Below are 24,595 nucleotides of genomic sequence, written 5' to 3' on the forward strand. Positions count from 1 at the left end.
CAATTTTTCTACAATATCGTTGATAGTGAGTAGTGACATCTGTGACAAATGTCAGATTGTCACCTGCCCTGTCACATTCAAAAACACCACATCTGACATCTAACATTTCGTTCAGTAATTTTAAATCCTTTCCATCATCCGTTTTACCTTATGTGTACCATTAAATAGTTAAGTACCCATAATGAGTATTTTGTTTCACGCATCACAGTAAAGATTGAAAATAAAGTATTTTCATACACTTTATTTGTATGCAAAAGTATAAAGTATATTTACCAAAAATAAAGTAGAATACTTTATTATAAAGTATGGTTGGCAACCCTAGAATAAATCAAAACTACTGGATCGATTTTAATCATTTTTTCAGTGAATGACATAGGCTATAATTATATTTTATACCCGTGCGAAGCCGGAGCGGGTCGCTAGTATATTTTAATTAGTTTTAATTTTCAACTAGTCATGTTCACTTTTTGCAATTCCACTTACGAAAACAAAAGTAAACTCGTTTGTCGACTACTTACATTATAAAATACAGACAAGACAAACTTATAAATTACTTTTAGTTTATTTATTTGATTTGATTTGAAAGGGATTAAATTGATTCCAGTCCTCAGTAGGTACCTATAAAGCTTCTATATAATATAGTTAAAAAAAATTTTGGAAACCCAATTTTTTTGAAAATGACATCCTGAATGTTCGTTTTTATATCTGTAATATACTTTTCGTTCTCTTTGTAACTAAACTGCCTGCGCCTTGCGGTTTCTTCCGCGTAATTTCTAATCCTACAGAAATGTTGCTTTCTATTAAAGAGTAACAAACATCCACCCATCCATCCATCCATTCAGAAAACTTTAGCATTGAATAGTACTATCGTTAAGAAATAAAATAAATTCCTTCTTTTTCAAATTGTTTATTTTGAATATTTTTAATTAATATCAAATATCAATATAATGTACAAAATTCAACTATAACACTTATAGAAAGACATAAAAAACTCCCATGTACATATTTACAATAACTTCTAATATTACAGTAACTATTTTTACACTAGTTGCTAAACTTACGTTAAATTTATCTTAATTATATGTAAATTACGGCTATTGTCTTTAACCGAATCAAACAAATAGGTTCTCATTCACCAATATTTTTTATGTGTGTTACTTATAACTTTTTACTGGGTGTACCGATTTTGATGATACTTTTTGATTTTTATTCAAAAACTGGTGTTTGTTAAGTAATCCTACTGGAATTTGAGCGGACCTGAGTTTTTGAGTTGCCCTTAATATTGTGTTTGAAGTTTTTTTTTATTTGAGAATTAAAAAAATTTTGAGATTCCGATATTTCGGAGACGTTATAAACAATATCACCTGTGTTTCCCAAGGGGACATCCATTACAATCACATCCAATCATTAGTGTCCATAGTGACTGTAAAGCTTACTAACGTTTTTGACAATACTGTTTCCTAGTGGAAAGGTAAGCTCCAGATATTCGCTTTTACTTTTAATTTTTATACATACAAAACTGTTCTGCTAAATTTGTAAAAAAAAAATTATGAGTAATATTGAGTTATGAAGTACATATAATAAATTTTAAGGGCATGTTCCACTGTTTGTAGACAAAGTTCATCCTACACACAAGTCATAAATATAGCTTAACAGCTGGTGGTAAAAATAGGCCATTTAGAGGAAAGGATACCGGCTCTTTCTCCACACAAACATAGTCGACTGTTTTCTCCCTGGACAATAACACTATATAGATCAAATATTTTTGTTACATAAAACCTGTAACTGGCATGATCATGCCTCTATGTCTTGGTTTTTTCATATTCTTATTATCATAGGCAGTAGGAGTCTTCGAAAACTAGAAATATTGTCTGATTTTTTATACATTTTCAGTAGCACATTAAAAAAAATTACGTATATTTACAAAAAAACGAAAACACAGGGGCATAGCTGACGGTTTTTTGACATAAAAAAATATTGGCATGTTTTGGGGAGGAAGTAGTCGACTACGAAATGCTGCTTTGATCAATAATTATCTACCTAAAACGGTCTGAGCTGCAGTTGTCCCTTTCTTGGCTCGGGGCGTGGTGGCGGCATACAGCGAGACAGGAACATTTTATTAAAATACCTATTTTTCAAGTCTCTCAAGTATCCTCTCCTCTTAAGATCTGTTTTACCAGATGATACAAACTACAAGACTTAGATTCACAGGGAACGAATAGAATAAGCGAATAGACAATGAAGAGTATAATTATATCATTAAATATGAAACAGGTGTGAATGGTAATTTAATCTTATCCCCGTATTACATAACCTTACCTGTTTAAAAAGAAAAAGGCTTTTTACCAATGTAATATAAAATTTTGATAAATTGTGTGTAGCTAATTAAACAGCACTATTATTATTTTTAAAAATAAATATTGTAAATAACATTTAAAAGTAAGTAAGTAATATTATTTTGATGATAATAATTTCTAAAGCAGTCTTTTTTTTAAAGTCTAAGATAGTTTTAAAATGGGGTCAACCATTCTATAAAAGGGACTTTCCCTAGTGTATAACTTACATTATATTCAAATTATTTTAGACTGTAACGTAAACAATTATAGTTACCTACATACTTAATAATACTTAAAATACAATTTTTGCCATTAATTTCAACTAAAAGGTTTCATAATAATATATACCTACATTGCAGGAAAAGGGTCTTACCTTAGAAATGTCTCTGACTTATTTTAATCCCAGGTAAGTCCCATTTCGATTAGCAAAGTATTGCCATAGTAAAAAAATCTAAAAATTGTTTTTTTTTTTTTAAATATAGTGTTAACTCTTAACAAATTCGCTAATAACGTCTGCGTGTTCTTCTTTAACACCGATAGTTAAAAGTTGCCCTTTCGACACTAGTAATAAAGATTCTCCGTCTATTTCGTGTTCTTGCAACACTGATACGGTTTCATTCCAACCGAACTTAGCCAGGTGTGTTTCTAGCTCTTGAGCCTGTTAAAAAAATACTTATTATTTGAAAATGACAACGAAATGTTAATATGTATGATTTTATTTTTGTGTTTCCCACACATTAGGAATTCTAAACATTTTTGAATATCATATCAAAAATTGACCGCTCCAGCGGGGATCGAACCCGCGTCTCCGACTGACCGTGTCGGCGCTCTAGACAATTAAGCTAAGGAACGATGTACCCGCTAGATCGAAACTTGATATGATGATTTTTATTTTCGGTTTAAGCAAACCGTGGCGCCGTCTATAGTGAAATGTAATGATAATAATGAAATGTTAACTTTCTACCGGTGAAAGATTTTTTTAAAAATTGGTCCTATGATTTCAGAGATTAGGCTCTTACAATCTTTATGGGTACTCTAAAGGTGGTAACCAAGTGTACGTTCCACCTGATGGTAAGTAGTTACCGTAGCCTTTAGAGGCCTGTAACATTAAAAGCATCGTAAGCCAACTCGACCCCTACCCTTTAAAGGAGATCTCCACTTCACTCACACAGGAACACAAGACTACTTAAGACCAGTGTTATTCACTTGTGATCTTACTAACTTCTCTTCATAATATAAGTATTAGATTAGAACATCATAAGTAAGAAACTCGCGCTCAATAAGTGGCTTTTGTGCCTTTCACTCGCGTGTATTTCTGATGCGCTACTTCTCTACTAGGCGTAAACTTATGATCACACTTTCTAATAAAAATAATTTCAAAGGCCTCAAGAATAGTGCTATTAAGTAAGTTCAAACAATGGTATTTGGTCGATAGTCATCACTTCAGTCTATCGCAGTCCATTGCTAGACATGGGCCTCCCGAAGTTTGCGGTAAAAGTGGCGCGAACTCATGTGTTTTGCCCATAGTCACAACGATGGGTAGGCGGGTTGGTGACCGCAGGGCTAGCTTTGTCGAAACGAAGACGCTGCTGCCCGTCTTCGGCCTGTGTATTTCAAAGCCAGCAGTTGGATGGTTATCCCGCCATCGGTCGGCTTTTTAAGTTCCAAGGTGGTAGTGGAACTGTGTTATCCCGTAGTCGCCTCTTACGACACCCATGGGAAGAGAGGGGTGGCTATATTCTTTACTGCGGTAACCACATAGCACTCGATAAAGTAAAGATCGAAAGAGCATAAAAAATGAAATAGAAGTAAATAGAGTACAATTAATAAAATGTGCAATCAAATATTTCTTACCGTCCAAGACTTCACAACACTTGGTTTCAATGCTCTAAACGGATTATCTGAAAGACAAAAATTTACAAATCACTTATCAATAATAAATTAAATTTGACTAAAAAACTATGATTGTTAATCTATTCTAATTTTTACGCGGAAATGACTCATTATAATGAAACAACTTAATCGGATTTTATTGCGGTTTATTGGGTTTTTTACATGCCCGACATTTCTGATACAGTGAAAGTGTGAAACCTGCCACCGTCTAACGAGTACCTACTGTTTTACCTAATAAGAAAGGAGTCACTGACGAAATTGGCTTCATCCTAAAGCGAGCTTCTATAAAAAACTTTTTTCAAGACACCAAAAACGATAAGTCAATTTTTACCATCTGTCAAATGTCATATACCCTTACAAGATGCAGGAGTATACAAGCTTGATTGTGACTGCGGTCTCTCTTATACAGCCCAAACCAAAATATCGATTAAAACTCGTGTTAAAGGACATATAGCTGACATAAGACACCGTCGCTACACTAAGTCCGCAATCTGTGAACATAGTCTAGACAAAGCTTGCCATTATTATAGATTTGATAAACCACAGGTCCTTGCAAAACAATACCGATCAAGGATGATCCGTGAGATTGAAATTAAAAAAACATCCAAATTTCAATAGAGAAGATGGCTGGTCACTGCTTGGGATCCCATTATTCAAATATTTAAATAAAAAACCAAGCATAATATGCAACAGATTAAAGACTCAATTAGCACTTTCTGCGTCATCATCATCATTAGATCAAACTATAGCAGTTCACTGCTGGACATAAGTCTCCACAAGTTCGCGCCAAAAATGGCGTGAACTCGTGTGTTGCAGGCGAGTTGATGACCGCGGGGCTTCTGCCCGTCTTCGGTCTGCGTATTTCAAAGCCAGCAGTTGAATGGTTATCCTGGCATCGGTCGGCTTTTTATGTTCCAAGGTGGTAGCGGAACGGTGTGTTATCCCTTAGACACCTCTTACGACACCCACGGCAAGAGAAGTGGTGGCTATATTCTTTACTGCCATAACCACAGAGTACTTTCTGCGTAGAGGACTAATTAAAATATTAAGTATACAGGATAGTTTTGAAGAACTTTGTAACGTTAGGACGCCTGACACCTCAGCCCTCCCGTGACCATGGTTGCTGTAAAGTATTCGAAACGTTGCGCTTTTTAAAAACCTAAACCGCGGTAAAATCCGAAAAAATTGTTTCATTATAATATGATTGTTAATAAAGTTCACACACATCCTTGCTCACGATTCTTTCGTCGTAATATGTACTTGTATTCATACAAATTTAGTTTATTTGGCAGTCACGCATCATTTATCTTTACAGTAACACGTGTTACGCGATTGTAGTTAATAACAATAAAACCTAACATGTTTATCATGTAAAGATCGTTTTACATAAAAAAGGTATTTCTCATATGATACAGACAGGTTCGGTGTTTCTCATCAGAAAGTCAAATTATCTGTACCATGTTTATTATTTAATTGTAATAATAATTTAATTTAATTACCATCTCGTCAAGCCGTCGGTCCCGGTTGTTATCATGTACACCTGATAGCGATCGTTACACTAGTAGGGAATATATCCGCCAACCCGCATTGGAGCAGCGTGGTGCATTAAGCTCTGATCCTTCTCCTACATGAGGAAAGAGGCCTATGCTCAACAGTGGGATATTACAGTCTGAAGCGAAACTATCTTTACGCTCAGTAGCATCGTGCACAAATAGTATTTGAAGTATTTATACATATATTATATTTTTAATATATACTTTACCTTGATTATTAATTTTTTCATCCCTCTTGACATCCTTGTCTATATCATTTATATTTAAATGTGATATGTTTAATATTTTGCTATTATTTTTAACCCCTGCATCTTTATCAAATTTTATTTCCTTCGCTTCGCTAGATTCAATTCCATCTGAATAGTTCGGTAATGATTTCTCTTTTAACGGTTTTCTTATCTGAAACAGCATTGTTTCTACTTAGAACTGTTAAGGTGCAAACATTCAAATTATTAAAAAAAAATACAGGCCGCCAAGAATATTGTCGAAGTTAACAAAAAAAAAAAGCGCTTAACAAGAAAATAAAAACAAAAACACTATAACAATAAGAATTTCAAATCAGAATAATACTCAGTTAACATTTAAACAAGTTTTTGTCAAGTAGTCTAGTTGTTACTATATTATAGTTCTCTAACCTAACCTACCCGGGCAACAGCTACCAAATTTGATTGATTACATATCGATAGCAGCGCCACCTATCAGGTCTAATTGAGATAAAAACTACACTATTTGTCAAGTTGGACCAAATTACAGATACTTACAAAATTTAATAAAAATTGGTTCAGTAGTTACAGAGTTATATACCGATAGCAGCGCCACCTACCGGGTCCAATTGAGATAAAAACTACCCTATCTCCCAAGGTGGACCAAATTACAGATGCTTACAAAATTTGATAAAAATTGGTTCAGTAGTTTTGGAGTTTATCGCCCACATACATCGTGATACGAAATATATATATATATATATATATATATATATATATATATATATATATATATATATATATATATTATATTTAATTGTAAGCTGTTTGTATCAAAAATATTTACAGATTATTCCAATATTACTTACAGGAAAAGCTATATTTGACTCCTGTATAACATAACCGTCTAAAACGTGTGTAAGAATAAAATCCCTATCGTCTTTTACTTTAACTTCGTTCGCGGCCTTTATATCACTTGTCAAATTTACTTTACTTTCTTCTGTATCTGTAGGTTTGTTTTCAACTGTAACGGGATTAATTGTAGCATTATTTAATTTGCTGGGCTCCGCTTTACTTACGTCCTTACTGTCATTGATAGTATTTCTTTGTGGTTTTTGAGTGATTTCAGCAGATACGGCTGGAACTGGACTATTTAAAGCTATACTATTTGTTGGCACTTCTGTTCTATTAGGTTCAAGTATAGGTTCTTTGTCATTTAGAACTCTTCCTCGAGCTTGCGTGAAGACAGTGTTTCGTACCAATTTCTCTTTCTCAGGCGGTACACTATCAGGAACTGTGCTTACAACTACATTATTTCTTATTACATTTTGTGGTTCTGTTATTGGATTAGTTAGAGGTTTCTTAGCTAGTTCTTCTTTTATTTTTGAGTTTTGTGCATGCGTAGGATTTAGTGGAGGTATTTGCATAGTATTTATCGGTATTCTTCCGTCCGGTTTGTGGATAGGACTCGTATTAACGCCAATATCTGAACAATTTATTTGATTAGGTACATTTTCTATTTTCTTAATTATAATAGGATTTTCTGGGCTGTTACTTATCGATACCTTTTTATGTATTTCATCTGGTGATTCGCTTTTTCTTTTTCTATTGAACGTAACATTGTTGATTTCGTTTTTACCACTATTTGATAAAGCTATACTATTTGGTACTTGAACTGTGTTAGGTAATATTTTCCGAGGAACATTTCTATTTACCATATTTGGCAGAGATGATTGAACAATATTGGGAGTTGGTTGGACCGGTAGAAATTGTGGTACATTGGGTCTTATTTGATTAGTCCTTGGTTGTATCGGTCTAAATGTTTGCAGCCCCTTTGCGGACATATTCGGATGAACAACGTTGTAATTAATGTTTTTATTAACTTGTGGTGGGGCTTTTCTAGCATCCTGTACGTTTATCATAGCATTTTGATAACTCGTTTGAATATTTGGTGCATTTTGTTGTGGAATTTGTTGTATATGAGCAACGTTTTGCTCATACATATTTGTAGGTCTTTGTATATTATTTGGAACGATAGTAACAGTCTGTTGTACCTGATGTCTTGGATCCTGCGGTATAGCTTGTGGGAACTGCCTATACACATTTTGTCCTACTATTTCTTGTTTAACATTGCTAACAATTTCATTCATATTCGCTATTTGACTATGTGCAAATTGTCTATTCATAGGATTATTCTGACTTTGCACCGTATTAACTAAATTAATAGTACTTGGCATTGGAGTAATATTTGGTACAAATCTTTGTGTTTGGACATTTTGACCAATTGCTTGTTGATTTGGCATAACATTTGCCGGTGTCATTTGCATTTGCCGATTTTGTTCCTGATGATTTTGGACCAACATTTGTTGTATATTTGGATAACCATAATTTTGTATGTACAATTGGTTGGGATCAATTTGTTGTTGTGTTTGCTGAACGTAGTTTGGCACATGTTGGACGTATAAAACTGGGTTTTGTACTGTTCTGTTTTGTATCCACGGTGGTGGATTTTGGGGATTGACAAATATCGTTTGATTAGGTTGTATTTGTTCACCTGGAAATGTAAAATGACATTATCAAGCAATTACATAAAATATTTGTACTTTGTACCAGATATACTAAACATTTTAAAATTTTTAGTTCAATGCCCTGTCCATATAGTTTAATCTCGAATATCTTTCATCTTATCAAGCACTCATCAAACCCAAGTATGAGAATTTTATCAGAAACAATTGATAATAAAAATTTTAGAACAAAAAGTAAAATAATTATATTTATTGTTACCTGGTTGTACCAGCATCTGAGTTTCGTATACCACACGTACTGGACATAGTACCATCTGGTGTCCTGACTGATCTTGAGCGCTGGAGAAAAAACAATGACATATTTTTAATGTCTCATAAGATTGAAGTTCTAAATTAAAATAATGTGATATAATTTAAAAACACTAATTTTAACTTAGATTTCGACTTCTACTGGTTTATTTCTCCTGATAAAATTTAAATTAAAAAAACAAAAACGTTATTACTTATGAATGTCTAATTGTAAGTACAAGTTAAATCAATGATAATATTATTAGAGTTTCACATCAAATAAATATTCACACTAAGGTCCTGCTTCGCCTCTTGATGAAAGTCTCTGATAGATGAGTATCTTATTTACGATATAAACCACAACACTTGGGGAGTAAGGTGAATGCATGACGAAAGCGTTAAGAAAAGTGTGATAGGACCAGGAAAACGGAGCAAGAAAGAGAGGTGCGAGCACACATTTTTTCTCTCTCATAGCCAGATAAGTTTCGTATATCTAAGACACAGTACAGGCCTATTGTGCTGAAGTTTTACTTCAGTCGTGTGGTCTAAAGCAGTCTCGTGTTTTCCACTGTAAAGTTCTTTTTAAATATTTAGAAGCTGGAATCGAACCAACTTAATCATTGATATCTGCACAATCTGTAAAATGATAATACATATATCTATTGCTTTATGATTACATACGATTTTTGTGATCATCAGTAGAAACACCATTCTACTCATAGACGTAAGTTTTAAAGTCAAATTTTTGTTTACTTACTGTATTAATTATTTTTAATATATAAGGTATTAGACTGAAGCGATGATGATGATGAGTGATAAAAACAATCTAGAAATATATTCGTTTAATTAAAATGTAGTGTTACTTGTAGCTTAAACCCTGGCTTTTAACATAAAATATAACAGCATCAATTAAGCTTTCTTACAACTGAAATGTCTTTACGTTCTTATATAAATTTAATTAATTATTTCTACGCTTATGCTCGCTCTACACTACATACAAAGCTTATAAAAACTACAATCGCTTAGCTTCGCAAAACAGCTTCATACTCATATATTCTTCATAATTTTCATGCAATCGCTTTTTTCGCTCGCTTTCGCTGTTGCTATCTTTTTTTTAATGTATAAAATCATATATAAGAACGTTTAATTGCATTTCTATATTATATATTCAATTACCACCAAATAATTTCCAGGGTATAAGCTAAGTTGTATCAAATCTATATTAAACAAATTTTTTCAGCGTTTCATTATCACTAAGATGAAATCATGTGTTTTGGGTTGCTTAAAAACATAACGACAAACATTTATAATAGTGATCTTCGCTAATAGGTATGTCAAGAGCGGGGTTCGAACCTGCGAGCAACAGCCTCTTGCTGTGCCTAGAATGCCATTCCATCAGTTTATACTTTCATTACCGCTTTAATCAGCAACGTATTTATATATTTTTAGTTCAATGATAATAATGGTAGTCGATTAGTTGGTTACTTTGGTAGACTCATGGTAGAGAACAAAAGTCGCGAAAATCATTGAAAAATCATTAGAATAAAAAAAAATCATAAAAATCCCATAAAAATACGTTATAAATCATCTTTCAAAACTTTTTCTTACCCAGGTTGAGGTTGTTGTTCTTGTTGATACAATTGTTGTTGCATCTGTAATAGAAAATGAGATCATCAATTACGTGAATATACTCGTAAAATTGCAAGTATTTATAGATATGTTTATTACATTATAAAACTGTGGTAGGGCACAGCAGGAATTTCCTGCTCAAAATATGGAGCAGCCCGACTGGGGTAGTACCTCGACCTTACAGAAGATCACAGCAAAATAATACTGTTTTCAAGCAATATTGTGTTCCTGTTGGTGAGTAAGGTGACCAGAGCTCCTGGGGGGGTTGGGGATTGGGTCGGCAACACGCTTGCGATGCTTCTGGTGTTGCAGGCGTCTATAAGCTACGGTAATCGCTTACCATCAGGTGAGCCGTACGCTTGTTTGACGACCTAGTGACATGAAAAAAAAAAAAACATAATAAAAATCCAAAATCCGAAATATCAAAAACTCACAAGGACCGAGAAACAAACATGACCACGTTTTACATGTGTATAAAATTTAAGTCATGATGTGACTATAAAAGTCATAAAATTTGCTTCTAATTCACTAGTTACATGATCCAACATGTTATCTGCTACTGTACTACTTATTTTTTCTAAAAAAATATGATAGTATTATAAAAAATCCCTGTTCTTTTTCTTGTATCTACATACTACATAATTATCACTGCGAAAATAAATCAATTAATTATGTTTAATGTGACGCAACCACCGATTCAGAATGCAGAATTTCCAGAGAAGAGTCGCCAAAAAACTCGGGTTCGTTCGACATTCGTTTAATTGTATAATTTTGTTACTATTGTGAAGTAATAGAGTCAAATTTTTATCGATTTACAGTCTTCAACTCATGACTTCGTGACTCAAAAAAAAAAAAAATTTTTTAGATTTTAATACCGAACGCACAAACATCAAAAAGCTGGTATTTTAATGTTTCTTGATGCTAATTTTAAGATGAAAAAGTTTCAAAAATAATTACAAAGAGTGATTTAGAAAAACCCGATAGTAATGTCAAATGATACTTTGTTTTTCAAGTAATAATATGGATTACCTACCTATAAATATTTATGTGTTAAGTTTGCATTCACTTTAAAATTAACATATTTTTCTGCTTTCGCACTAGCTAACTAGATTGTTACAGTTAGGTTAGTTGGCGGTTACGAGTTCGATCCCCACACATGGCATAGGTACATTTATATTGGTCATACAGAGCATTCCGTGGTATGGGCGTTTGTGTATTTGTAGGTAGCATTTATTTAATTATAAATTATCGTCTAGGCCGGAAAATCTAAGGAAATCAGTACTTTGGACACACATTATATCGAATGAAAAAAAAAATGATGTCAGTTTCAAATCTATAAAGATTTTGTTAAAGTATTCTCGAAAACAAAAATTTAATTTTAAGTAGCCTTAAATAAGAACGTCTTAATCGATATTTTAAAATATACAACACGTCATTTCAAAGTATACAATCCATCAATAAAAATTAATCGTTATAATAGCTGACCCCGCAACCGTTGTGTTGCCATGTATGTTATTATCCCCCTTAATCCCCCCCTCCCTTATTGAAAAATAGATGTTAGCGGATTCTCTAAACTACCCGATATGCGCACAAAATTTCATAAAAATCGGTCCAGCGGTTTCGGAGGAATATGGTAACTAAAATTGTCACACGAGCTTAAGTCGAGAGTCGAACTAACGTTGTGACATTTTATACATATAATGTTTTATTTTATTTTATTTTTGTATATTATGAACAGTAAAACAATGATTGTGTTGCTCTGAAAAGAGAAGTTTTTTATTTTCGTATATAAACTAATTTACAAAATATTATTTATTATTAAATTATTTAAAAACTAACCTGAAAAGAGAAACAACATTTAAAGCTATTGCTTTACCAGTTCTTTATAATAACTATTATTTAAATATTTACAGTTACAATATAATTCTCACAATCGTTTAATATGAAAAAACAGCTCCATAGCAACCAATTCGCAGATCAAATATCCATCAAAGAACAATTATAAAATAAACTAATAACTTAAATGAAGTGTCACGCACTTTGTTTACATCTCCCCCCCCCCCCTTTTTTTTCTAAATTACAAAGTTTTAGTGTCATACTTTACTACTGGAATAAGTTTTGTAATATGGAAGAGGTTTGATTCTGCCTTTTTGTGACCCGTGTCTACTTTATAAATTGAATTGGATATTTTGTCTACAATTTCATAAGGTCCTATTCTCAATTCATCAAGTTTTTTTCGGTTTAATTGGTTTCCGTTTTCAACGTATACATAATCTCCTACTTTTAGTTCATGATGTTTTCTGTTTTTATCAAATCTTTTTTTATTATAATTGTGTGATTTTATACTATTTTCTAAGGCAATTTTTCGGTCTTGCAAAAGACAATTATGTGTTGTATTTTTCTTCAGTTCATCTGGTAGAACGTCAAATTTTTTTCCCTCCAATAAATATTTTGGAGAGAACCTTGTTACACCATGTTCAGTTTCGTTATATTTTTCTGTGCATTCGTGAGCAATAGTTGTCCAAGCAATTTTGCCCTTCCTTTCATTAATCTTGCAACGAATTTTATTAACCAACGTTTGGTTTAACCTTTCATTTAATCCGTTTGAAAATGGTGCATTTACTGCAGTGAAAACTATAGGTATATTTTCTTTTTCATATACTTTTGTAATATTTACACCTTTTTTTTCATAAGATTTACCTTCTTTATTCTCTATAGCACTACCTGAACTGCCAGGAATTTCTTTAGTGCTATTAGGTTGCTTTTCTTTATCTTTTATGTAGTCTTTATTATTATTGCTGATAGCATTTTGAGTTATACATAAATTCTCATTTTGAGTTAAATGATATTGTTGTATACAGTCTAACCCAACAAGAAAATCATAGTCGAAGTTGTTTTCATCTATAACAAAAACATTAACATGTTTTTCAATTTCAAAAATTTTAATTTTTAGATTTACCATTCCTATTGATTTTTTTACGCCATTAATAGTTTTTAAACCTGCATTTTTATCATAAGTATTTATTTTTTTCAAAGATAATAACCTTGAATTAATTAAAGACACATTAGATCCTGAATCATATATTCCTAATGTTTCTACAGTGTCATTAATTAGTAATTTAATTTTTATTAATGGCGGCACTATTAGTTTTTTTGATCGATTTCATTTAATTCTACCTCTAATTCAGAATTGTTAACACTCCTTATTTGAGCTTGTTTTGGATTATCGTTATTTTTATTTTTGAACCAACATAGGGATTCAGGATGGTAACGTATACCTTTATTCTCTTTTTCACAAATTTTACATGGGCTAACCAAGGGCTTCACATTTTTCTCTATAGTTTTATTTTTCGAAGTTTCTATTTTTTTATGAAATACTTTTTTTTGTACCATATGCTCTAAGCTTCTTAAGTTATTAAATAAGTCTTCAGTTTCATTTAAACTATTCCTGTCAATCATATCTGCAATAAAGTTCGGTAATCCGGTGGCAATCAGATCAATTATAGTGAGTTTATTTATGGACTTATTTATTTCTAATAGTAGTCTCTCTTTCTTTAATGCATACTCCAGTAATGAGCCTTGTCTGTATTTAAATAGCATTGCATACCTGATCGGCGACCAACCTTTATCCGCATATGTTTCACAAAATTTCTTTTTCCACATTGCCCATTCTGAATTTATTGTATGCTTTATAAGCATGGAACTATACCAGTCTAAACAAGAATCTTCTAAAAATAACCTAAAAATTTCAATTTTTTTGATATCTTCTTCTATTCCTATACGGGTACATTCCGATTCAAAGGTAGTTATCCACTGCGACACATTGGTAATCTTGCTATTAAATTTTTCTATTACAAATTTTTCTACCACTTTCCCCATATTAAAAGGTTTTACTGAATCTTTCTTCATTTCAGCGAAGTTATCTATGATTTTTGCTAGAGATTCTTCTGAAAACCCTGTTGTAGTTTGTGGTATTGTTTGTTCCTCCAGTATGTATCCCATAAATTGTTTATTTCCATCTTCGTCACAATAAGCCGCTTTCATCTCCGGATTCATGGATATCCATACCTGTCGTTTCTCATGCCGTTTTTGTAATGTGGACTTTACTTTCTGAAATATTTGGGTATGTACTATTCCATCATGTAATTTTACAGGTTGTAACTTATCTGGGATCGCAAAAGTCCGGCCATCTAAATCCGTGATTCTAGTTACACAAATAATATTTGTTTTCGTATCTTCACTGGCTTTGACTATGAATTCGAATTTTAATTTTTCCATCTTTTCTGGTAACAAGCTGTAGAAATGTTGTTTTATAATGTTTTATTTTATTTTATTTTTGTATATTATGAACAGTAAAACAATGATTGTGTTGCTCTGAAAAGAGAAGTTTTTTATTTTCGTATATAAACTAATTTACAAAATATTATTTATTATTAAATTATTTAAAAACTAACCTGAAAAGAGAAACAACATTTAAAGCTATTGCTTTACCAGTTCTTTATAATAACTATTATTTAAATATTTACAGTTACAATATAATTCTCACAATCGTTTAATATGAAAAAACAGCTCCATAGCAACCAATTCGCAGATCAAATATCCATCAAAGAACAATTATAAAATAAACTAATAACTTAAATGAAGTGTCACGCACTTTGTTTACATACATATATAAGATACGATATTTTGCTGAGCACCAAAATTTCTGAACGGCTGGATCATACTTAGGAGAAGGTTCTTATCTGTTTAGTTAAGTAGATGTGTGTAGTGTGGTCACAATAGTGAGACAATTTGGAGATAATTCGGAATGTAGATTCTGCTGAGAAGAACATGAAAATCAAAAACTCTAAAAAAATAATGATATAAAAACTCATTTATGCTGATTAATCAATACAGTCTAGTTTTAAAATAGTTAACTAGCTTAACTGTTGGAGATTATAAGCATCCCAATTTTAAAAAAAATCTTTTATTCAAACGAGTTTTTTTTTTGTATTCTATCTTTTAATTTTAAAAATGATTTAATTAAAAAAAAATACTATTATCGATACTTGAAAACAAATATGGTTAATAGCTACCATTACCATTAAAAATACGTAAATAACTATTACATTCATATAAATAACATTTAAGTATTATTTAAGTACGACCATAAAACAAAACAAAAAATGGACATACATATTTGACGTAAGTACCTGACAAACGCATTGTCTACTAGCGGACATGTCCTTTTCCCGCCCTATTTATAACTATCAATCCATAATATTTATACGTTGCTTCTGACCAAATCGTATTCTTTATTACCTAAATGTAAGGTCGAAATTTGCTTAATTTTTCGGATGAATTAGTAAGATACTTTGCGTTAGAAAAAATTGAACTTTATTCCAATGGTATAAGGTTTAAAATAAATAAGTGAAGTAGTAATAATAATGGTTGGAGCGGGTTCCCTTTCGTAGACGGCGGACATTTTATTTTTTTGATAGTGACGTTATATTCTTATTGAGAATTTTATCGATGTTTTGGTTTATTAATATTTATATTATATTATATGATTTATGTTATTTATAGTTTAGGTGAATCATAATGTGGTAGTAATTATTAATATACTGGGTTTGTTATAGAAAATAATTTGACTTAATCTGGTACACAGTATTAATGCAATAAAACTATTTTTTTTTTAATTATGTGATATATCCACAGGCTTATTATGCCCGTGCTTTTGTTATTCCATATATTATTATTATTATTTTTTAACATGCATTGGTACTTCACCGCAACTTTAGAATCCTAGAAGCCTTAATAACTTGTCTTAAAATTTCTAAAAGTCGACGCGAGTCCACTGATCAAGACTATTCTACATATTGATTTTTTATATTTTTATATAGTAAAATAAAATTATTATTACACTAGGATTTTTTTAGTATTACTTAAATAATAATAATAACATTATAATGAAACAATTAATAATTAATTTATTTATAATGTCATTTTAATATTTTAGTATAACACATAGATGTAATTAAATTAATAAATATGATGAATATTTACTTTATATATTTTATGCATATCAAAATACCAATAAAACTTTTTTTGCTATTAAAATATATATAAGATAAAATTTCATACAGAGATATCGATACTAAATATCGATAAAATATTTAAAAATTGTCCCATCATTAGCGCTGATATGGAGCGCCCCGGGGGCGCAACAAATCCCAAGCGAACATTATAAATAAGTCACTCAAGTGACAAAGACAGTTATAATGCATCTTGTACGTGTTAGAACGAGATAGGTTATCGGACACAATTAACGTGATATGCATAAAATACAGATTTAAGTGTTATAGCTCAATTACCAATCCAGTCTAGCCTTAATTAATAGTAGCATATATTTTAAAACAACTTTTTTGACAGCCCTAATTAAACATTTTTTTTTAAACAATCCAGTAATGTAAACAAATACAAGCAAACACAAAAGATATAAATCTTAACTGATATTATCAGATAACACGAACAAAATACTTTTTAAATTGTAATTGAAAAAAAATATCGACAAATATCAACCAAACGCAGTCCTGTGACGTCACTATCCGGAGTCAAAACTAATTTTAGTGTGGCGACACAAGTCGATATAGGACAAAACTCAACACTCGTCAAAATACAGGTTATCACTTAAAAACATTAAAAACTAATAAATGAAATGATAAAATATTCTTACCATTTTTTGGTTTCCGGTCGAGAATACGTCGTAACACCGAAAAAACAATCCAAATCGTATCAAAACGCCCTAAATACGCTCGCTTCGGACATCTTTCCCGGCGAAATGGCTGCTTCTGTAACACAAAACACCCATTCCACAATCGACCGCCTCCCTACCACGAAACCTCTCGCGATACAAATACAACGACAGTATCGCTCCGCTTCATATAAAAGTAGAAGCGTTTGTATCGATTTTACAAAAAACCGAGTCTCGTGGTACCGTTTTCGTCTAACCAATGATATTGTTGTGAATAGAGACGCATCGCATTGGACGGGACGTGTTTCGAAATTCAAACACGTGCCATGACCCCGTTTCACTCCAACCAACTGAAAAGTACGCGAGAACGATATATCTATCTCTGTTGCGCATATAAACAATTTATATATAGAAAAACGAGAGACGAGATTACTTTTTACAACTTTAAATGGTATGGTTGAGTAATAAACTGACTTTGTAATTTTTTTTATTTATGAATAATGTATTTTATCTGTGATGAATAAGGTTGACTTTGGAATGGGGAGCATTGTCCTTAAAAGTGACGTCATTCGCACAGAATGGCTGCAGTTTATTTATAAAAAAAATTCATAGAATTTCTTATCTGTAACGAGTTGGTCGGGATTATTTGTCGGCGTTATAAAATATAACGGTCCCTTGACCTGCCTTATATAATTACATTTCTGACTAAAACGATTTAATGTTAATTTTTATTGTGTAGTTTGAAAAAATAAGAGGAATGAAATATTATATTTGACCAAATGTCTGTTATAAGACAGTCTATTATTATTAGACTTTATCTTAGAAACAACTAGTCTTGTTATTGATTCCAAATGAAAAAATTGTTCAATGCTAACGAATATGTTGTTAGATTTTGCATCAAAATTTGTTTTGAAATAAGGTCTCATCTTTATATTTTATTGCTTAGTTACGGAAATGATAGCCAACGAAGAAAATATTATTTTATATTTCGAACGAAAAGTAATAAAAATACAGTAGATATTAAAGAAGGGTTCTTATATATTAAAATATATATATATATTTAAGAGGTTACACAAACATGTTTTATTGACGTTTTTAGCTCAATCGTAAAAGTTATACTTATATTGTTAAGCAATATATACAATTGAATGGAACCCTTCATTTAGAAACACGATTCACTATAGAGTGAAAGGTAAGAATTACTTATGTATGTACAAATGTATTTTTTCCGGTCTGGTGTGTCTTTGTGTTTGGGTCCCTATCTCGGAGAGTACATTAAGCTGTTGGTCCTGGTTGTTATGGTAGAAATTGATAGCAAGCGATATTCACAGTAGGAAATGTATCCGTCAACCCGCAGTGGAGCAGCAGAGAATTATGTTTTCATCCATCTCCTAAATGAAGAAAAAGGCCAATACCCTGCAAAATCCAAAGCCTGAATGACAGGCTGAATCGAGTTAAAATTTCGATTCTTGATTTGAAATTGACAAATAATTTTGCTGGAAATCATGCTCACGTGAATCATCAATCTCTCCTGGTCTCATATCCAAAACATACTAACGGGATTGAAGACTTATAAGGCCGGTATGTTCTGTGAGCGTAAAGTGTAAAAGACATGATTTTTGTTAATTAATGTTGTTGGTTTTATACCGTTGTAATTAAAGACAATAAATAAATAATGTTGGCAAGAATGCCGGCTTCATTATCTTAATATATATAAATCTCGTGTCACAATGTTTGTCCTCAATGGACTCCTAAACCACTTAACCGATTATAATAAAATTCGCACACCATGTGCAGTTCGATCAAACTTAAAAGATAGGCTATATTTTATTTTGATATATTATGTTATTATTATATTTCAGGAAAAAATAAGGTGATACGAAGTTCGCCAGGTCAGCTAGTAAATATATAGATTGGCATTATTGTTAGCAGCTTTTATAGGGGCAGGGTACAATAGGACATACCTGGTTGAAATCTGGAGCAGACCGACTATTGAAGCACCACAAGGAGGTAGATAACAGCTAGAAAAATAGGTACTTCACTATCCATGGGCTATGATGAAATAGTCGTGTTTGCTCGAAAACGAAAAAAATCGACTTCAATTACATCGACAAATAATACAACGTAAGTAGACGAAAATATAGACAAGTAAATACGAGTTATTAAATACCTATTTAAAAACGTCGTCCGAAGATCTCTATCAAATTTAAATGGAACCACAAAAATCAAGTGTCAGCTTTCGAAAAAGTAAAATAAGAATCATCAAAATCGATCAACCCAGTTAAAAGTTGTGCGGTATAATACAACGTAGATCGAGGAGAAAATAGTCAAGTGTCTACCTAAATACGCATTATTAGATTTAACTACAAAAGTACTAGTTAAATTTCAATTAAATTAAAATGGGGGGTTTCTATGCATAAGTGCATAAGTATGGATGTAAGATACACGGTGCATATACAGAAATAACATTTTTTTTACTATTTTATTCTGTCTGTCTGTTTGTTCCGGCTATCTCTAAAACGGCTAAACTGTTGTTTTATTTTAGAAATTTATATATTTTATAACTCTGTGAACTGAACAATAACTTTTTTTGTTAAATTCCACGTTGACGAAGTCGCGGGCACAGCTAGTTATTACCTAAAAAATTAACCGAATAATATGAAATACTTTGTCGTGCATACAAATACAATATAATATGTACATGTATATAATATAATATGTACATACCTAACTGAATTTCGCCACATAATTTTTCGTTTTCTGTATTGTTGGACTGATGACCTGGGATTCATTTTTCTGAATACAAACGTATTATTATTACATACACGTAAATAATGTTTTTAAGACTACGAAACTTACTTCCATTTCATCATTCCAATCCATTATAAATCCCCGATATTTCGGTGACGTTCCAGATGTAACAATCGTGGGTGACTGAGGATGTGTGACTTCGATATTATTTTACGAGTAGGCCGTAATGATCTACCCTCTTTCTTTTTTATGTTTCTTTAAGGTGCTTACACACTGAACTGGCGGAGTATGTATGATAACAATTTACCGGAAACCATATTTTTTTTTATACAAATAAGTCGACAAACAAGCGTACGGCTCACCTGATGGTAAGCGATTAGATACTCATACTCATGTATGGCTCAGGTATCAGACCTAAAATCATATTTAATATCGATTCTACTCATAGACAAACTCTTTATAAAATTAGTATAAAAGATAGATAGATATTGGTTATTATAGATTTGTCTTTACAACCCACAATAACAATTAAGAGAGGATTTCTTCAAGGTGTTTGTCGAAACTTTTTGGAAATAAACCAGTGACCGACATATAAACAGGAAACATATAAATATTATTGTTGTTTTCTTTTTTTTTTGCTGCTGGTAATCTCGTGAGCAAGGTTACTTTTTTCCGCCTTTATAATAGGTATAAATTTATCGTCCACTAACGTAACAATAGGTTTATTGGCTGTAATAAAGTCAATAATAGGATTGGTCAAAACATGGCTATTTTCAAAAAATGGCGTTGGAATAAACCTGTATCGTTACGTCGTAACATTTACTATTACGTCACTACATACAAAATTTTTAATAGAATTTCTAACTACCTACATATTCGTTTGTGACTTCTCTGGGTGGGTGGTGAGTTCCCTGGTGGGTTCGATTCACGCCTGAATATCGGTGTTATATTTATATTTATATATGTATATTATTTCTATGGGTGTTGGGTCTAGGAATATATATTTATCAATAAAAAAGATTTTGCTATATCTGATAGATATTACCTATAATACAAGCATTAGTTGCTTACTTTAGGAACAGACGACCGTGTGTGTATGTTATATTTATATAAAAACTAGCTGATCAAAAGCATACGTTGTTTTGCCATATATGTTATTAACCCCCTTAATACCTCACCCTTATAACTTAGGGGTATTTAAAATAGATGTTGGCCGATTCTCAGACCTACCCGATATGCACACAAAATTTTATAAAAATCAGTCCAGCTATTTCGGTGGAGTATTTTAACTAAGATTGTGACACGAGAATTTTATATAGTTACTAGCTGACCTGGCAAACTTCGTATCGCCTTATTTTTTTTCTTAAATATAATAATTACATATATCAAAACAAAATATACCCTATCTTTCAAGTTGGATCAAACTACACACGGTGTGCAAATTTGATTAAAATCGGTTAAGTAGTTTAAGAGTTCATCGCGGACAAACATTGTGACACGAGATTTATATATATTAAGACTAGCTGACCTGGCGAACTTCGTATCACCTTATTTTTTTCTGAAATATAATAATAACATAATATATCAAAATAAAATATAGCCTATCTTTTAAGTTGGATCGAACTGCACATGGTGTGCGAATTTTATTATAATCGGTTAAGTGGTTTAGGAGTCCATTGAGGACAAACATTGTGACACGAGATTTATATATATTAAGAGATAAGATGAATGTTAATATTTATCGACAGTTAAAAATTAACGCGCGTTGGTCTCACGCCGATGCTCGCTCGATGCGGCTCAGCCTGACAATAAGATAATTAATTATATGAGTATAATTACTTACTACTCGAGCGAAGTAACGCCACCAGCTACTACCGCAAGGTAGCCACGCTAGTTTATAAATGAATAAATTTGTTGAACCATTTATATTACAGCATTCACTAATTTTTTTAAGGCTAGCTGATGTGACATCACCTTTTTTTTTGTTATCGCAGGGGAACCCATTTACGGGTACTATCCAGGATGCCCGGGTAGGCAGTCCTAGACCGTATGTCGGCTTCAGCACTTGGGGGTGCAATACCGACCAAAACCCCTGCGGGAGCCTTCAGCCGCATAATTGTGATGCGACATCACCTGGTCTAACACACATAGGCGTATGCCGCGGCTTTGTTACGATTTTACAACAATAAACAATTGTACTTACCTTTATTGGGTAGGTACTTTGGATCTATTTTAAAAGCTTATATTTAACTTCTAATGTAGGTATGTATATTCGTCCGGTGGAAACTTGCAAGTCAAGTTTAAAGCACATATCTTCAACCAATTGAGCTGAAATTTTGTATGCACGTTTAGTTTTGATAACAATGCATGTTTAGCTATATGACGTCATTCTAAATTCAATATGGCGGAATACCGAAGATGGCTGCTAGTTATTTTTATGCACGCCTACAATATGGATGTCTAATGAAAGAACTTGCAGAGAATAAGTCGAAAAATAAAGTAACGTTACTTTAACTGAAATATGGCGGAATTTTTCTTCTTCTATTTTAATGTCCTCTATAGTCCTCCTACATTATGGGTATAAAAAGGGCTTGTTGAGAGTAATTCGAAAAATAAAGTAACGTCATTCTAAATATAATATGGTGACGTTCTAAAGATGGCAAACAAGTACCTACCCACATAAATAATGAAATCTTGTATTTTAATATTTTTTGCTTTGAATTTATTTAAATGAGATCTCTGACATATTGAATAGCTATTTAACCCTACAGATTCTGCCTGATTTCATTAAGTTTATATGTTCATTAAATTTTCTTAAGCTTTCTAATTACCAGTTCTACTTCTTTTCAATTTTTTTCAAACAAACAATAAAACCCAAAGCGAAATAGAAGTATCAATAAATTATTACAAATGTTGACAGTCAGACCTTTAGGGGTAACTTTTGTAAGCAGAAGTTACCCCAAAATACGATACGATTACATAATCCTGATTAAACTCAATTGGCGTAGCGGATAGCTACTGGCCATTCATGTAAATGCTTTAATGGCTGCGACCTTACTGCTCGTTAATGACAAACATATGTGTCTGTAAAATAAATGTTAGTGGTGTGGTGGTTGCTTATGTTTTGTGTGTTTGTTTTTTTTTAATTTTATTTATTTCTTTATTTTAAAAGCACACTTACAACATACATATAAAAAATTTAAAATTAAACAATATATAATAACAAAGTATCTGATATGCATGTCACGTACACGTGTACATAACACTTTGGAATACAATGATTAAAAGCACAAAAAATTATGTGTGTATGTTCAAACAACAAACACAGCCAAGAATAGAAATGATTGAGTGTGAAGCTTTGACATATTATATCTTTAATTTCGGTAAGTCTTTAGATTAAGGGTCGTTGAATAAAAAAAATTACCTAAATTATCTAAGCTCAAAATTTGAATCGGCAAAATTTCGTTACAAAAAAAATAACCCTAACCTATCTAACCTCAAAATTAGACCGTTTGTCGACATAATTTCGTTACAAAATTAATTCGCCGGCTCGTAATCTAAAGACTAGCCTTAATTTCTTCTATTTCGATGTTTTTAGATGTGTGGACTCATTGGTGTTAAGCTTATTTAGGTAATAATCCCCTCTTTTTACGTCGGTGGTAAAAAAAATCCTATTGATAATTATAACCTAAATTACTTGTCCTATAAAAACGTTATACGACAGAAAAAGAGTACCTACCTACTTTTACAGAGTATTTCATGCAAGATGTTACTAATTTTGTACTAAAGCACAGTTTATATATTATTTTCAAAAGAGTAACTGCGGTGTTTTTTGTCGATTCTTCTCTGCAGAATCTACATTCCGAATCGGTGGTATATACAGTTTTAAAAATAATAATCACTTTTGAAATTTCATTTGTAAAATGACGTTTCGAAAGTGCTTTTGAAGCCTATTTGAATAAAGTTATTTTTTATTTTGATTTTTGATTAATATAATTTAACTAGCTGACTCGGCAAACGTTGTCTTGCCGCTAAACGCTATTTAAAAATAGGTGTTGGTGGTAGAAGGGTGAAAATTTTGGTTGTATGTATTTTTCGACGCCAAATCATAATAAAATAAAGAATAAATAATTTATCTAAAAATTAAAAAAAAATTAGGGTTGGACTACCCTTAACATTTAGGGGGATGAAAAATAGATGTTGTTCGATTCTCAGACCTACCTAATATGCATACAAAATTTCATGAGAATCGGTCAAGCCGTTTCGTTTTATATATTAGATTTTATTGATACAGACACACTTCCCGAAACCTCTGAGATCTTATGTGACTATTATGTTTAACTACTACATTATTATACGTTTATTGTTTAAAAATGTAATAATAAATAATGTCTAAAAAAATATTTATTGAAAGCTCCACTGAAAAAAATGAATCTTAGATATCTTGTTCCAGTAATAAATTTTCTTAATCAAGGGACTAATTTAAAAATTAAAAAAAATACTAACACACACATACACAGTGTAGTTGAATGGATTAAACATAAATCATATAGTTTTGTTGCTTATGGCGAAAAACAAATAAGTAGGTATTTGTATATATTTTTAGTTTTCACTGTGGGTATGTGGTAATTAATAGTTATCTACTAGTTTCTCCTAAAATGCTTAATGAAAAACTGGAATTTAA

At 31.8% G+C, this 24,595-nt stretch overlaps 1 protein-coding gene across 1 annotated transcript; it reads right to left on the bottom strand.

Annotated features, from left to right (window-relative positions):
• Positions 1-2,809: 2,809 nt before the first annotated feature.
• Positions 2,810-10,975, bottom strand: LOC123667771 (altered inheritance of mitochondria protein 3-like). Its single transcript, XM_045601610.1, has 7 exons — positions 10,964-10,975; positions 10,407-10,450; positions 8,770-8,849; positions 6,855-8,539; positions 5,992-6,181; positions 4,191-4,237; positions 2,810-2,994 (listed from the first exon to the last, which is right to left on the bottom strand). Exons 1-7 carry the CDS (start codon positions 10,973-10,975, stop codon positions 2,821-2,823), a joined length of 2,232 nt encoding a protein of 743 aa, XP_045457566.1. The 3' UTR covers positions 2,810-2,820.
• Positions 10,976-24,595: the final 13,620 nt, after the last annotated feature.

Source organism: Melitaea cinxia, chromosome 29 (genome assembly GCF_905220565.1).
Source record: "Melitaea cinxia chromosome 29, ilMelCinx1.1, whole genome shotgun sequence".
Taxonomy (NCBI): Eukaryota; Metazoa; Arthropoda; class Insecta; order Lepidoptera; family Nymphalidae; genus Melitaea; species Melitaea cinxia.